This window comes from Chenopodium album, chromosome 2 (assembly GCF_948465745.1).
Source record: "Chenopodium album chromosome 2, dcCheAlbu1.1, whole genome shotgun sequence".
Classification (NCBI taxonomy): Eukaryota; Viridiplantae; Streptophyta; class Magnoliopsida; order Caryophyllales; family Amaranthaceae; genus Chenopodium; species Chenopodium album.
Window position 1 is genome coordinate 18,420,660 of NC_137835.1, and position 17,931 is coordinate 18,438,590.

General features: G+C 35.0%; 1 protein-coding gene across 2 annotated transcripts; it reads left to right on the forward strand.

Annotated features, from left to right (window-relative positions):
* The first annotated feature begins 3,325 nt into the window (after positions 1-3,325).
* LOC145597030 (uncharacterized) lies at positions 3,326-7,599 on the forward strand. Of its 2 annotated transcripts, XM_081653214.1 has the most exons (9): positions 3,326-3,380; positions 3,853-4,133; positions 4,263-4,628; positions 4,729-4,787; positions 4,897-4,977; positions 5,072-5,156; positions 5,268-5,339; positions 5,472-5,579; positions 6,970-7,599. In XM_081653214.1, exons 2-9 carry the CDS (start codon positions 3,882-3,884, stop codon positions 7,414-7,416), a joined length of 1,470 nt encoding a protein of 489 aa, XP_081509340.1. In that variant the 5' UTR covers positions 3,326-3,380; positions 3,853-3,881; the 3' UTR covers positions 7,417-7,599. The 2 variants fall into 2 exon arrangements, with proteins under 2 accessions (XP_081509340.1, XP_081509337.1); XM_081653211.1 differs by lacking the exon at positions 3,326-3,380 and having other exon boundaries at positions 3,712-4,133.
* Positions 7,600-17,931: the final 10,332 nt, after the last annotated feature.

The following is a 17,931-nucleotide window of genomic DNA, read 5'->3' on the forward strand; positions in this document are numbered from 1 at the left end:
TTCATTTGGAAGCTCCATTCCTAAAATTTGTTGTACACTATTCCACTCAAATCTTTCTCTTATAAGAGAAGCGCGCGTTCCAAGAACAAGAAGTTTGGTTAGTAAAATCTTTAACCTTCCATCTCAAACTATCACGAAGAGTCTGATTTGACTTGACCACTGGTGTCGTTCCATTTACCCAATTATTGCTACAAGCAGCAATATTATCCCCATTCCCAGTCTTCCAAGCAAAGCCAGGTATGAAGCGTGCAGCAACTCGCTGGAAACATGATAGGGTAAAGTCGTATCCCCTAATCAAAAGTAAATACCTAAATCCTCTAACTAAAGTAGATAGGGAAGTAGGGTCGATCTCCACAGGGAAACAAGTCTTTTTACTCCTAATTAATTATTATAATCTAAATTATCTAAGTAACCAATATTTATGTTTGAGTATGAAACTAAACTACAAAGAATAGGAATAGGGAGAAAACAATATATAAAAGGATCTAGGGCATAGGTTCACCAATAAATAATTCTCCAGGGTAAAACATAGTAATCAATCATTGACATTGCATAAATAACATGATTAACAGGCTCTCGCAATTTATTAATCAACATAGATCTAACAGGCTCTCGCAATTTACTAGATCTAAGTTCTTATTGAAAATAGCCTTTAATATCAAATTAACATCTGCTCGATTCATCAATTTAATATTGCTATACTTTTACAAGCCGCAATTGTAAAACATTAAAACAATTCAATAAGAAATTATCATGCAATACCAATAATCAATAATAGTCAATCATCAATGCATCAATTAACCAGATTGTAAAGGGCTTTCGCTACGTATTACAATCACGTAATTAATTTACCGGTATTAAATCTCATCTCTCGAATCTCGACTTAACCATTTATAAATTAACCTGCCTATTGAAACTAGACCTAAACATCAATTCTCATCTCTCGAATCTTGAATCAATATTGTCAAACTCATGCATAAAAGATAGGCATAATCAAGTCACAGAGCATTAAATCAATCAATAGGAAATTAATCTAGCATTGATAATCAACAACAATAATTTACCCCTTCAAATTATTTATTAGATCCCCATAAACCCTAGAAATTAAACTACTCACAAATCATCATGACTAAACTAATCAAATAAACAAATGAAAGCATAATCAAGGGAGTAAATAAAATAAGTGAAATTAAAGGGGAAGAAATTGTTACCAAAAAGTAATCTGGAATTAATGGAAGAATTAAGAACAAAAGTTTAGAGAGAGAATTCTAAGAGAATAATTAAGAGAGTGAAGAAATAGTAAAAAGGAGAAGAAGAAGTGCTAAAATCGTATTACGAAGGAGTATTTATACTCCGTACAAAAATCCTAAACTAAAACAAATTAAAACGACGCTAATCGTCTACTAAGAAATACACGCGCCCGATTGGGCGCGGCTTTTTTATCATAGTACAAATCTCGCGCCCGGCCGGGCGCGTCACCGGGCGCCAGACTAAGCTTCTCCCGCCCGACCGGGCGGCTCATTTGGGCTACTATTTGGACTTCGATTGGGCTCCAATTCTTCGGGTCAATCTGGGTTTCCTCTTTGGGTCTTGAATACTCGGTCCAAATGCTATCACCTATACCGAGCCCTTAATCACCGGTTCGATGGCTCTAACCGGCCCTGGGCTATTGAATCTGGTCGTGCTTCTCCAATGCTCATGATTGCTCCAAAATATCTCGGGAAAATACTCCAAAAGCATAAATCCCTGCAAAAGTCAACCAAATCTACGAAGACACTAGAAAACACCAATTAGTAATAAAAGTGGCTCTAAAGAGCCAAAAACACTACCAATTATGACCAAGGGACGGGGGTAAAATACTATATAAAATAGACACATCAAAACCCCTGCGAGCATATGAAACGGTGGCAAGCACTTGATTTCTAGGAATAAAAAATATCTATAATTTCATAAATTGTTGTTAAGGAAATCCAAGTCATTAGTTCAGATAAGACTAGTTCAAAGAAAATAAGAATTTGTAAAGGATTGATATGAGCTACCCAATTTCATTTTAGAACTAAAAAGAACAGGGATAGTTACATGTTAAACATATATGTAAAACATTCGTTATAAATCAGGGTCTGTTCTCTTCATCTTAATTTCAGTTCAGATCAATTTATTTTAGTTCAGTTCAGCTCCAATCAATACAGTTGAGGTCCTAATTTCCTTCTCTCATAAACAATTCATTTCAGCTCAGTTCAGTTCAGTAAATCAGAACAGGCCCTTAGTTGACTATCTATGAATGATACGGAGTAATAATGCAAGTTTATAATAACAATACAAAATATGACGAATTCAACAAATGTCTTAATATGCATGTGTGAAATCTTGTAGAACTACTTCGATTATGGATTATGTTTATAAGTATAAATATAAACCATATTCTTAAGTATATATACACAACAGAATGGTAGTTATTGAAATAGATAAAATCTTAGCCTTCATTTGTATTTGACGAAAATAATTCAACACCTTTTATATACACCCAGGTGCACATAGAGGTAGGTGTATTAAATGATACATTATTCAAGGCCAATAAGGACTACTTGATTTAAATTCTCTACTACGGAGTATAAAAAGTACTAATGTGATGATGTAATTTTAGTTAAATTAAATTTTTTATATTTTCAATATGTTTTAATAAAAGAAAGTCTTGTAACAGTACACTAAAAGAAGAAAAAGAAAAAGAGAAAAAAGGTTATGACATAGCTATTGCTATAAGGACAATAGCACAAAATAAGATTATAAATTGGTTACCTTAAATGGGATTCAATAATCTATAAACTAATTACCCAAATTAAGCCTTAGAAGCATTAGTATGTACAATAATGTGTTAATGGAGTATTAATTTAAAGTTGCATTACTTTTTACTCACCCAATATTTACCATAATGTTCATAACTTATATGGAGTATGAATTTGGGTTATAAAGACTCAACTTACTATAAATTGAGCTAAAATACGATGAGACGATAAGCAAGACTAATGTGTACCTATAATCATATCGGGACTGTAAAATAAGACTAGTATACCACAAAAAAGGGGTTCAAATAGCAAAAACCAGTTTGATAGTAAGAATAACGCATAAAAGTAGTTGAAGCAGTAGCAAAATTGAGTAATTTACGTGCTAAGCAACTGTTAAAAATGAATCAATCTCTGTCCTGTTGTACTACGACTACTGTCCACTACTACTACTGTTAACTTACCATTGCAAACCCCGTCCTACCTCTTTCTCTCTCCTCTATTTTTTTTAGAGAGAGAGTCAGACTTAAAGATCACCTGATTTTCCATTTTCATCAATTCTTTCAACCGTTTTCCACCCCCATTATCCTGTTTTCAAAGGTAGTAGAATACCCTTTAATTATTGTTTCATTAATTTCAATCTACTATGGTTTTTGGGTTTGTTTTTTTAGCAGAAATCTTGCAGATCTGTATGTAAATTTTGACCAAATTCTGGAAAAAAAATTGAAAATTTTCTCTTAGACATTTTAACAACCACTTGGTGTTCATAACATGTATGATTGATATAAAACATTGTTGGAGTGAATTTTTTCTTATGTGGGGTATTTTTCATTGTGGTCCAATTGTCCCTACTTGCTTTGTTTGTTTTATTTTGCATAATTTTTGGCAATTCTCTCTTTCTTTTTTGATGGGTATAGCTAATGTGGTACCATTTCACTTTTGACAACATCGTTTATCTCATGTCTTGTTGTAATCAATTATGATGTTGTAATTGAATTCTGGGTGTGAAATTAGCTAGTACCCAATATTTTGATTTATGGATTGATTTTTGTTTGTGGTTGATATTGTATAGGTATTTTGTAAGCTTTTGGAGTTGTTTTAATGGAGTCTCAAAATGAGGTAATTGTTGAGGAATGTAAGAATGATGGGGTCAATGAAATTGGAATTGATGAGAAACCCATTGTTGAAGAATTGGGGTTGAATCAGAATGTTGTTAATGATGGGAAAATTTCGGAATCGAATGTGGTTTCGAAGAATGTGGTAAAGTCTGATGCTTTAAAGGGTTCTAAGATCAAATCTGGTGGTCCAAAAGGATCCAAAACTGGTGGGATTGAGATCTCAAAAGTATCCAAGGTATAGTTTAATCATACTACTTTTTGATTATTTTTGGAGGGAAGAGGGTTTGAATCTTGCTTTTTTAGGATTTTCAATTGTGTGAGTTGAGTGAACTAAAGTTTGCTGATGTGGTCCATGTGGATGCAGGAATCTGCTGCTACCAAGAAGGTGACTGATAAAGCTAATGGGAAGAGTGGAGTGTCCTCCATTCGTAAACAGAAACCGAGTTTAAGTCAGAGTCTTTCGTTCCCATCAAAAGGCGGTCTTGGCAATTCGCTGAAGAAAAGCCTTGATGTTACTCCTGTGAAATCCAACTCAAAGCAATCACTAGCAAATGTTAAAAAGGTCAATACCTCTTCTTCTGAGGCATCATTGACTTCGGGTTCTGTAATGGATCATACGAATGGGCAAACGCCTATTGAAGTTACTTCAAAAGAAACAAATGCTAAAAAGAGTGGAATATCTGTTAAGCAAACATCAAGTGCATCTACCCCAAGCATTAAGCGCTCTGTGGTAAAATTTGATCTTTTAGTGTTGAGTTTTGTGATTGTATATATTGATCTTTAACATCATTCATATGGCGCTTCTTCTTTGTCTTTTGTATTTGCATCAGTCAGCAAAATCTGGTTCAAAGGCTGCAAATGCAGACGGTCACACCTCCGAATCATCCATGTATGTTTGGGTAACATGTAATTTTTCATGTTGTTTCTTGTTTCTTTGAATGCTACTTTTTTGCACATAAGCAATTTAGGATGCTAATTATGTTCTAAATGACTTTCAGAGTAGTTGATCAAAGTCCTATGCCTGTCAAAGAAGTTTTTCCTGAGGTCGAGGATAGTGATGATTCGAAGGATTCAAATCAGTAATGTTCTTAACCTGCTACTTTATGTTATTCTAATGTTTATTATACCAGTATTTTGATCTGATCTTGTCGATGGGTTATCCTATGTTAACAGAAACCTAGATGATACTTCATCAAAGAAGAGTTGTGCCTCTGGATTTGCATTCAGGTTGGATGAACGTGCTGAAAAACGAAGAGAGGTATTATTCAGGAATGTTGTGTGTTATCTGATATTTTGCTGGTAAAATAGCAACTTTGTTGAGCTTTTATTGTCAACTATAATAACAATTGGTGTTTGTTAACTCCATCAGTTCAATATGAAAATTGAAGAGAAGATAAATGCCAAAGAGGAAGAGAAAATTAACTTGCAGGCCAAGTCTAAGGTACTGAATCTCAGCTTTCTGTACAAACACATCTATTTATGGTTATGGCTGTCTTGATTTTGACCTATCATATATGTAAAGTGAATCTGATCCATATTTCATCTATAAATATATGTTCTCTGATGTGTACAGGAGAGCCAGGAGGCAGAGATCAGACGGCTGAGAAAGAGTTTGAATTTCAAAGCTACACCAATGCCAAATTTCTATAAAGAACCTCCTCCAAAAGTTGAAATAAAAAAGGTAGCTTAGCCATGTGATTCTGTGACTGATTTTTTTTTTCCCAGTTTTACGTAATTAAATGCTCCAATGTTCTAATCTGGATGTTATAAAAGAATTGTATCCTTGAACTTTCAGTATTGATGCTAGTTTAGCATCAAGAAATTTCACCTTAACGTCACCCCTTTTATTTTCTGAGCTTGTATTGGTTGGCCTGGCCAATTAGAAACTTGGATTTCATTTTAAGACTTTAGAACCCTAATACTTTGAGCTGTCCATTTCAACCTCGTAATTGTTAAGGCCTGGTTTAGTTAAGTCTTTCTGTGATTCATCAATATTGTGTAAAAATGTAGTTCTTGAAAACTTTACGTGAGAATTTAACTGCAACTCAACCCTCAAGTATAATGCCTGATATACTTTAGGAAGTTCATGTTTTGTATTGATGTTTAGCAGATGCGTTTAGGCATCTCTTTGGTGGAGGAACAGCTGTCATTCCCTGCTCCATAGGATATTCTTTTCTGTTACCAGGCTGCCCTTTATGTATACTGTTCTTGCTTTGTATGTTGCAGGCTCTAAACTTAAGGATTGCCACACTCGCGGCTATGTGGCCATTATGTGTTGGACATAATTTTGACTGAGTCTCATACCTCAGTCCGCATGTTCTCTGCTAGGTCTTTAGGGATGGCTCTTATCCATCCATATAATTTAGGCTGTTAGTTTGTTGCTTAATGTTCTCCTTGAATCAGCTAAATTTCCTACATTTATGTGTGTGCCTTTTTATCATATGGAGTACATAGTTCTGAAATACTGCCTAAATCTTCACATGGTATCAGAGCATTAAATCATGATCCATCCCCTCAATAATTCATTTTGTTTTCTCACTTCTTGTTACTTTCTTATCACAGTGTAACCCCAATGAGAACTAACAAGAACCATCCAACCCCTTGTGATCTCAATTCCTAATCCTGCCAAGCGTTATGGCCAACATTATGTTGTCTTACAGCTATCACTGTAATCTAAAATTATAAAAATTTCACATTCACGAATTACAATATCCTTTGTATAGAGGCAGAATGAAGGCAATACTATTGCTCAAGTTAGATTGCAAGTTGGAACCCTATTAAGCAGTATACAACACCAATATGTGATAACTTATATGGAGTAGCATAGTAGGTTTAGCAAAATTATCTCAAGGTAAAGTGAAGATTGTATACACAACTTATTATTGTAGTCTGTATGTGTAAGCAAAGTCATTACAGCTGAAATTAGATCATTATGTGTATGGGATGTATAGACATCCAAACCCCGGCTCATACCCCTACTCAACTGAATTGCCTGCTCTTACATTGTTGCATATGTTTAACTTCCATTTAGCTTGTGTTTTTTCTTGTTTTGATAATGTTGTACTTCACAGATACCCACAACACGTGCAAAATCTCCAAAGCTTGGCAGAAATAAGAGCCCAGTTGCAGCAAATACTGCTTCTGAACTCAGTGCTCCTTGTGTAAGTCCTCGTGTGAGCAATGTGGTGAAAAGAGTTCATGCAAATGGTGAGAGAAGTGCTGATGCTGCTAAAAAGTCTGCAAAGAAATCCCAGTCAAAGCTTCAACCTCGAGAATCTGTTAATGCCAGGAGCGAAGAGAATGTGAAATCTAAACCAAAGAAAAAGGAAGCAATAGCTGAAAAAGATAAATCAAGTGGCAACGCAAAGGAAGAAACCCAAAATTCGCCTCAATCTCCTTTTGAGGTTGCCGAGGAAGCAAACCAAGTCTCTGCAGTGGAAATTTCCCAGGACGATGGGCTGATAACAAATGCTACCATAACCGAGGCCATTTCTAGTGAAATTATGGTTGGGGGTTGAGGAAAGAGTTTCTGTTTTCGTGGATGCTGAAACTTCCTGCAGCTTGCTGAGGTTGATGCTGTTTGTAAAAAGGGCATATGTATATTGAGAGTTGTATATCATTTATAATTTGTTATGTTAAGGGGGAAAAGATGAGAAACCTATGTATTGGCACCTTAAACGTCAATATATTGTTGTCTTTCTTTTTTTTTTTTTTGGGGTTTTTTGTTCATTAATATTATAGTTTTTGGGTAAAATATTCAATTCTTTGGTCTGGTTTCCCATCATGTACTCAGCCTCAAACACTAGAAAGAGTATGATTTCAGAAAACATTGATAATTTCTCTGTACATAAACTCTGGTATAATTTTTTTTTTTTTTTTTTTTTTTTTTTTTTTTTTTTGTTGTTGTTTCTTTTAATAGTGATCAGTAGAGTATTGATATTTCCTTCAGTTGGCAACCAATGAGCATGAATAAGGATTAAACTCCTTTGTTTTGTGCCAATAATTTTGTCGAACTAAATATGGAGTACATAATTAGTTGGTCAAGCTGATGATCAATTCTATTTTTCAATAATTTTGATCTTAAACATGTAACAGCAGTTTGTCTTCTAAGAACTACAATCATCAATAATGGTGGATTTGATTGGGAAAATTTGCAAATTGCAACCATTTAAAGTTAGTACTTTGCAAATTGCAACCATTTAAAAAAAAAAATAAAAAAAATAAAAGAAATTGCAGTCCAAAAGTGCATATAAATTGCAGCCCAATTTAATTTTTTTTTCATCGGTTTACATGTCGAAAAAGTATTCAATCAAGGTTTTAGGGGTCATTTCAGGCTTAAGGGATCCGAATTGAGCTCAAAATTAGCAAAAAAATAACGTAAGTGCCTCGTTTTTACAGCAAAAAAGTAGTTGCCAACAAATCGATATATTTTTGTTACGCAAAACAAGGCACTGACGTTATTTTTTTTTGCTAATTCCGAGCTCAATTCGGACCCTTAAGAGCTAAAATGGCCCCTAAAACATTAACCAAATATTTTTCGATACATAAACCGATGAAAAAGTTGAATCGGACTGCAATTTACAATTTATAAGAACTTTTGGGCTGCAATATGCAAAATACAAACTTTATATGGCCGCAATTGACAAATTTTCATTTGAGAAAGAGGATTTTTTTTTTTTTTTTTTTTAAAAAAAAAAAAAAACCTAACGCGCCTCACGCGCTAGCAGCATTCCCCCAAAAACCAACAATATCGCCCCCTATTTCTTAAAAAACCACTCTTCACAAAGCTTGGTTTCTCGACGGATTGCCGACGATCAGAGAGGTTTGGCTTGCTCCTCGATCACCAGCGAACCCCCTTCCCCCTTTCAAGCTCGCCAAGGCATCATCGGAGGCTGTTAATTGAGCCAACGCTCCTTGCCATCCTTCGTACTCTCGGGTGAAGTCCCGATTGCGGTCTGCTGGGAACACTGCCGGCGGCGACTACGTGGTGTCTAGCCCTTTGCGGTAACCACCTAAGTTCTGGTTTTCAAGGCACTCCGTCGGTACTTAAATATGATTCCCTCGTTTTTATCGTTTTCTTCTTAGTTTCTTTAATTTAGTCAGTTAACTATGGATTGCAAGCCTCTAATAGATGCTCTTATGGTCATGCATTTGAATGATGACTATGATGATACTATTGTTAATTTCGTTCTTAATAATTGTCCCCGTAATATCTATATTCAAGCTAAACAGTTGAAGGATGAGGGTAATGTATGTTTTAAGAATGGTGAGGTTGTTTCTGCCGGTGCAAAGTACGATAGAGGCCTAAAATTTCTTTGCTTTGGTTTACCAAGTAATGTGGATGATAGTGTCATGCTCTGGAATCTAGCAATTGTCTTGGAATTGAATCTTGCAGCTTGTGCCCTTGAGGTCCATGACTATAATCAAACTAAGGAGCTTTGTTCCTTAGTCTTAAAGTTCGATGGTAGCAATGTTAAAGCTCTTTATAGAAGGGCCTTAGCAGAGATTAAACTTTACTAATTGGAAGAGGCTTACGAAGACCTTGGCAAGGCAGCCAAGATAGAGCCAAATAATAAGGATATTCTCCGCGAGTTGGAGAGATTGAAGGGACTACATGGTTAAGCTAGCAAACTCAATGGTAAGAGGGGTGCCGAGAATTCTGTCCTCACTCAATGTACTCACACTAAAAAGGGAAAGGTCATTGAACCCCATGTTACCTTGTGTGTAACCCGTCATCTCATAGCGAGGATCAAAGCGGTGTTACTAGCTGCCTACCCACCTCAAATCAAGCTAGTAAAATGGAAGTAGAAAGCACTATTCCAACCCACAACTCTTATGCCCCTTTGGAAGATAAGGAAGAAACCTCTTCCCGCTCTACAATGAATCAAGAAGCAAGACACTCAAATGAATAGGATTGTGAGAACTTTCACTACTTCTCCAATAGAATGAAAAGAAACCAATCCCTTAAACTATCCACCTTATCTTACTCGCAACTCAAACAAGGGAAGACTTTGAAGTTCTTGAACAAATCTGTTGACTCATGGATGACTGTACAAATAAAGGACAAGACTACTCGAGAGAGGCATCTTGAAAATCACAAGCCTACTAACTCACAAGGTCCTTATGCTTTGTGGATGACATCTAGTTTGATGTGTCCGGGTGAGAGGAGCAACAACAAAAAACACCAAAAGGAAAAGGTCATGTCTCCCCATGACTTAAGAGTGGTCAGCTATGATGTTAGGCCCGAAAGTCCAGCCCTAACCGGAACACGAACTTGAGTACAGAGGATGGGAGTGATGTGCCAGCGGAAGATTGTACCCCCACTAACCTTGTGGAAGTGGAATCCGTAGGCTCAAATGAAGATGACCCCATGGCTCTTGAGTTCTCCGCCACAAAAAGGAAGTATGGAAGGCCTCATAAGTCAAGAATGAAGAATAGGAAAGGTAAATTGTTTTTCAGGTATTGGCATTACAGGTCCAAGAAGCGCAAAGGAGCAAGCCTTGGGCATCCGAAGACTACGATCTGTGATGAAGCTTTGGAACCCTCACATTCGCATTGTTTATCATGTTTTGAAGATTGTACCCCCATCCCTCGCTTATATCCTTGTATTAGTTCTGTTAAGAGAGTTAAACTCTCTCTTAGTCCTTATCTGTACGCCTTTAGTAGTTCCGAGTCTGTTGGGAGCTAGCTCTCCTTTTTCTTCGCTGTAAAAAAAAAAAAAAAAATTGACAAACTTTCCATTTGATTGATTATAGAAGAAAAAAAAATCCAAGCAATTAACACCATTAAGTGACCAAGTTCAATGGCTTAAAAAAAAAAAAAAAAAAAAAAAAAAAAAAAAAAAAAAGAGTTACCAAGTTCAATTGTGGAACAAATTTCAATTTCTTTATCTTATTATATTAATGATTCAATTAAGTTAGTTACGGTTGGATCTGGCCCAAATTTAATAAGGCCATTGATTTGGTGGATTATTCATGGATTAAATATAAAATTAGGGTCCATCTTTTTCATTTTTTCATCTTTTTAGACCTCATAGTTTTCGTTTTTTTACCTTTTGAGACCTGTAGTTAGGAATCCGGTAACTTAACCCAACTTTAATCCATCGGAAAAAAAAATGAGTCCCTAATTTAATTATTTGACAAAAAAAGGACAGGCCCTTCATTAACTTTTTGAAAAAAAAAAAAAAAAAAAAACTGAGTCCCTAATTAATTGCCATGCATATATCAAAAAAGATAGGTCCTGTAATCTTATCTTCCAAATATACAATACAAATTTTAAATCCAAAAATTAGTCGTGGCTATTCAAAGCTTAAATACAGTAGCAACAATTCACAGCAACTTCAATCATTTGATCTCCATCTCCAACCTCTGCAAGAAAAATAAAATGACTATTGTAACTAATTTTTTCAGATATAATTAAACAAGGGCACGGGCCGTGCCGGGGTGGGGGCCGTGCCGTGCCGTGCCTGAAATTGGCACACCCCAGCCCACGGCACGGCACGGCCCACGTGCCTTGCGGGCCGTGCCGTGCCGGGCCGCGGGCCAAACCGTGCCACCTTTTTTTTTTTTTTTTTTTAATAAATGAAAAAAAAAATGAATTAAACGATATATATATTTTTTTAGTACAACTTAATATATGTGATTAATTTATGTTTATGTTAATGTTAATATATTTTGTTTTCATTTTTTGAACAACTTTATTTTAATTTAGGTTATATAAATTATTTATCTAATTAATAATTATGTTTAAGTTTATTTAAACAAATAAAAACAATTTTATTAATTTAGCAAATAACAACAATGCATATAATAAAAAAAAATACGAGTGCGATAATCCGAAAACACAAAAAATTGAAGAATAACTTATTTTATTATATGACGGTAGCCGGTACGAATGTACGATAATTCAATAATACAAAATAAGTAATGATAATTAAAAATCGTACAATAGTGTATGAATATTGAATAACTTCATTTATTATACGGAATACGAAGTTCGATAATACAAAAAGAATACAATAGTGTATAATGTAAATATGTAATCATGTAATTATTATTGGTCGTCTTCGTCTTTGCCTTCGTCTTCATCTTCATCTTCGTCTTTGTCTTCGTCTCCTAGAGGTTCAAGTTCATCCGCCAATTGAGTTGATTGAGAAGTATGAGAACTAAAAGAAGTCGACGTTCCTTCATCGTCGTCGTTTTGTGCATAAGTACGATCTTGAGAACGAGTTTCGGCATCCAACCAATCCTTGAAGCAAACACACATTTCAAGTGTTTCGGGTTTTAGTCTTGTTCTTCTATCGTCTAAAACTCGTCCCGACGCACTAAAAGCTCTTTCGGAGGCAACGGAGGAGACTTGGATAGCAAAAATATCACGAGCCATTGCCGACAAAATTGGATGTTTCACGGTTTGTGATTTCCACCAATCGAGGATGTCGAGGCCAAACTTCTCTTCATCGTCCATGCCTTTCATGAAGTCGTAACTTAAGTATTTGCAACTCCGAAACATCGCTTTGTGTTCTCTTACTTGATGATGATTCCGCACCTGAAAACTTGGACATCATGTTAGCAGCTTGTGCAAATAAACCTTTGGCCCGTTTACTTACATTTTTGGATGTTTGAGAAGGGGAAAATCGAGACACAGTTCCATATTTACTTTCATAAACTCTATATAAAGAAAAAAAATCATTAGTCACCTTATTTTTAAAAGTTTCAACATCATCTTCAAAATTCATGTTACTATAATAAATATCAATTAATAAAAAGGTGTCATCATATTTTTGCCTAGGATCTAAAATAGAAGCAAAAATATAAATCATAGGAATATCGGTGTAATATTTACGCCATTTTTTCTCCATGGATGGAAGATATCCACGATAAACATGTTGAGATCGGTGTTCCGCAAAAAGTTGTGCAAGTAAACATGCATTGCTAAGAAAAGAATGAGAACAAGGATTATATACAGAAGAAAAACAATGTGTCATACCATATAGTAATTGTAAAAACTGCATATATTTTTCACAATTAACCCAATCATCTTCTAGTAAAGCACATTGTGGAAATTTCATATTATAAAAAAGTGTTAAATGAACCTTGTACTCGATTGCCCGACTCAACATTTCATAGGTGGAGTTCCACCTAGTTGGACAATCTGGTGCTATTTTTATGGTTTTTATCCGTTGTTGCCTGCAAAAACCTTTCCATTCTTGATATCTCATGTTAGAGCTATTAATAGACATAATAGCATTCCTTATTTTGTGATAAAATGGACCAATTGCTTGTGTTCCATATTTCACACACAAGTTAAGAACATGACAAATGCATCTAACATGAAGTGCATCTCCATCTAATATAAAATCGGTCAATTGGGATTTGACCAAATTCGCACTATATGTCATAGAAGTTGCATTATCGAAAGTCATAGACATGATTTTATCCCTAAGACTATATGCATCAATGGCTTCCATTAAATGATGTGAAATGTTAAGACCGGTATGAGGGTATTCAAGCATTTTGAAATGAATGATGCGTTTTTGTAACAACCACTCATTATCTAACCAATGACAAGTAACACATAAATAGTGAAGTCCGTATCCACCATCACATGCATCGGCGGTTAAAGAAACTCTACTAGGAAGATTAGCTAATTCATTTACTAATTTCAATTTGTACTCTAGATAAGTCTTCATGGCAGCAGATCAAACGGGTTTTCGGGAGATTTTTTTGTGTTTTGGTTGTAGTGCTCGGTTAATATAGTTGTTGAAGGCATCATTTTCGGCGAAAAGAAAAGGTTGTTCTGCATGTACAATCATTCTCTCAAGTTCATCCCTATCTCTCTCGTAATTGTAAATGAAGCCTTGTGGATGGAATTGAGAAATTTTGGGTTGGGTTGGATCACTAGATGGTCCACCACATTTTTTTGTATGTCTACTAAAGTGTCCCGTCCCTCCCTTGGTATCGGCCGAGAAAATTTTACCACAAGTCCGACACTTGGTTTTTTGTCCATTTTTACTTAATTGATAATGTGACCAAACTTCACTCTTTCTTTTGGTTTGAGCAAAATCCTCTTCGGTACACCACTCTAATATGTTAGGATTATGGGTGTTGGGCATTTGGGTGGATGGTTCACTCGACCCGGAGGCTTGTGTTTGGTTACCTTGGGAAGGAGGAGGAAAAGGAAATTCATGTTGTTGAAATTGGCTTTGTTGAAATTGGGTCCAAGGAGCCATATCATCCATTTGTTCTTTCCCTCCCGTGTTTTGGGGATGAAAGAAAGGGGTGGAAGTGTTTGGAAAGGGCATGTTAGGGGAGGGAAAGGGCATGTTAGGGGGGGGAGGGCATAGGCATTGAAGTGTTTGGGTTTGGTGATTCCCTACGTTTTGACTTGGCTTTTCTAGAGGAGGAGGAAGCGTTCGGGTTTGATGCCATGATTAATTAATAATTATAACAATAAAAGTAACAATAGTAATAATAATACAAATAACAATAACAAAGTAACAATAACAATAAAAATAACAGTTAACAACAATAATAATAACAATAACAATAAGAATTAGTAAGTAGTTTTTATATAAATTAAAATTTTAAAAATAACTATAATAATAGTAGATTACTTGGATCAATGAGATCCCAGGTAGGAGAGGTTAGGAGCGACGTTGAACAGAGCCCAAGTCCCGCCTTAGACAGATTTCAACAATCCAAATAACCCACAATTAAAATAGAAAGTAGTTTTTATATAATTAAGTAGTTCCAACTTCCAAGAATATAATAATAATAATAATAATAATAATAATAATAATAATAATAATAATAATAATAATAATAATAATAATAACAAGATTAACAACTAACAATAACAAATTAAAATAAAGTTGAGTTAGATCTTACAATGACACTTCAATGCTTTCCCAAATTTATAATTTCCCGAACTCATAATTTCCCGAATTTATAATTTTCCGAATGTAAATATAAAAATTTTTTTTTTTTTTGGTAGTAGACTAATAAAAGTAATAATAGTAAAAATGTAAAATTTATAAGAGAGTAGGAAATTTTTTTTTTTCACAAAAGAGAGCAAGATTGTAGGATTTGTAGGAATTTGAGAATTGGGAATTTGGGAGTAAGAAAATTAGAGAATAAGAGAGAAGAGATGAGTTGATGAATTGTGAAAATTTTGGAGGAAAATATGAGGTATTTATAGGGAATTTGGGTGGGAAATGGGGTGGAAAACTAGCCGTTTATAGCTGTTGGAAAACGGCCAAAAACGGCTAGTTTTCCAACGGTAATTTGGCACGAGCCGTGCCTTGCGGGCTCGTGCCGTGCCCGGACGTGCCACGTGTCGTGCCCGTGCCAAATTCCAGAAATTTGTTCACGGCACGGCCCACGGCCCACAGGTGGGCCGCCGTGCCGGGCCCGTGCCCATGTTTAGATGTAATAGAAGGGTTGCTAAAAGAGTATCAAGAACAAGCAAGAATCCTTTTAAGAGATTCATTACATGCCAAAATTACAAGAAACATAATGGTTGTGATTTTGAATGGGTAGATGAAGATTATGAATGGGAGGTGAAATATGAAATGATCAAAGTGATACAAATCAATCAGATGCTGCATAAAATGGAAGAGACAAAACATGAAGATTATGATTTATTTTTATAGGATTGTTGTCTTATGTCTACTTATCATTAATTATTTTAATATTTATGGACAAGTGAATGAAGATATGGAAAAATATACCTTATTAGTACATCTAAATTGTTGTAGTAGGTGAAACAGTGTTGGATTGTGGGTTAAGTATTGGCGCATTGCGCCTATACGCTTTATAAACATACAGGACGGTAAAATATACCACTACTGCCTAATAGGTGACATGTTTTGGATATTTTATGAGAAAATAATCGACTTAGGATGAAAAAAAGTACAACTTCATGCATAATAGTACACAAAAAGTACTATTAATACAGCTTATATTTTAATGGTAAATTATAGTACATAAAAATGTACCATTATAGAAAAACATCAAATGAAAAAATTAAATAAAAACCCCATAAAAATGCCCTCATATATGTATGTTTAACAAATAGGTACTATGCACGTATATACACTGGATTGTAACTGAGATGCTTGTGATGCATAACTTGATGCAAAAATTATCAATAAAGCTTTTTTTTTTTAAAAAAATTGACGACGTTTGAATGTTTACCGTAGCTGGTACACCCTTCTAAGTTCTAATGCATAGGCAGATTCACCTGACTCTGTTGGGTGCTAGGCCCTGCATGAGATGATTGTCTTGTCTATAATGGTTGCCTAACTAACTTTGGTGGGGCAAGCTCTTTCAAAGGCATTGGGCATTTCTTTTTGTTATGCCCTGGTTGTTCACAGTTGCTGCACTTGTGTGGTTATCCCTTTTTGGACAACTTAGTCCCCTCAATCTCACCAATTGAGGACTCCCTTCTAATAATTGGCCTATTATGAATGTTTTTTTCACTACTGGTGCTTAAATTGGTTCATATGGTGACTCTGGCCACTACTGAGGACCATTTAAAGGCTCAAATGGATACTCATATGCCTTTAGATAGGTTGTTTTGCTGAACCAGTCAGAAATGGAGCTGATTTTCACCAAAAGGCTAACTCAAACTGATGTTCGTGCTAGATTGTCGTGGCCACCCTGAACATTTGCATCTCTTACACAGTTCATTTATTGATCTTAACCGATCCTCCGGTAGGGATGATGAGAGCAAGTTAATTTTTAAGGTGTATGACATGGAAGGGCACAATGCTTAGTCGCTTACTTGCACTACTAGGAACTCAGGCAAACATCCTAATAAGCTTGTCACATTTGGTGGATGGACTAGGTATGTACTCTTCCATTCTCGTTCCCTTATATACGTAGTTTTATAGTCAATTAAAGATTGAATTGCTAACGTATATTTTGTATCAATGAAACAGGTTTGTTAGTGTTAATGGATTACACGAAAATGATGAAATCACCTTTTACAAGAATCTTGATCCTGAGTCGTATATTAACAAGCCTTTTTTTCGTTCATGTGAGCAAAGGGGACGATCTTCCTTGGGGTTCATAGGGGTCCGACCCCAATAATTTTTGTAAGGTTTATTAGATGTGCTTGAGAAAAATATTATGTCAAGTGATAGATCCAACAACTTTTTCAAGTGAGTCCAAATAAATGAAAATTAAATTTTAATCTTACATAAATACTTTCACTAATTTTTTTTATTTTTAAAAAAATTGAATTTATTTTTATTGAGACCTTTAATTTTTACACTTGAATCATAACATTATAAATAAATTTCATAACTCAAATAACTACAAATCCAAAGTGGTACGTATTTTTAATTTATATTATTTTTTGTACATATATTGTACATGTGTCGTAATATGGGGAAGTGATTTTGGCACACCAAAAATTGATTTTGGCACACCAAAAATTGATTTTGGCACACCCATTGTGAGAGCACAGTTTTCAAAACTCCTCTCACATGAAGGTGTGCCAAAATCAATTTTTGGTGTGCCAAAATCATTTCCCCGTAATATGTTGTTTGTATCTATTGTCTCATATAAATTTGTATAAACTAAAAACTCGCATAAGAGTTAAGTGGGGTCGATTGACTTCATTGCTTTAAATTTGATTTCGGTCATTTTTTCATTTTATTTTTTTGTTAATAGTTAGGTATCTATAATTTTAATTAGAAGTTATTAAAGTTTACAAGTTGACCCCATGCCTTTTAGTCTAAGATCCGCCACTGTTCACTATCACACGAGTTTAAATCTAGTTTAACCTGAAACAAACTTGACTAGACATTTTAATTAACAGGTTCACTTCTGAAAGTGCATACACGATTATTCTTTATTCCGTTTGTTGAATTCAACCTAACAATTATAGCTTGAATATAATTATAGTTAGATAAGTAATTAAGATAAACATGTATACATATTAGTGCAACGATTTGCATGAATATGAATCCTTTGAGATATGCATGTACCCTAATTCCCATGCACTTTCGAGGACACTAGGTAAAGATT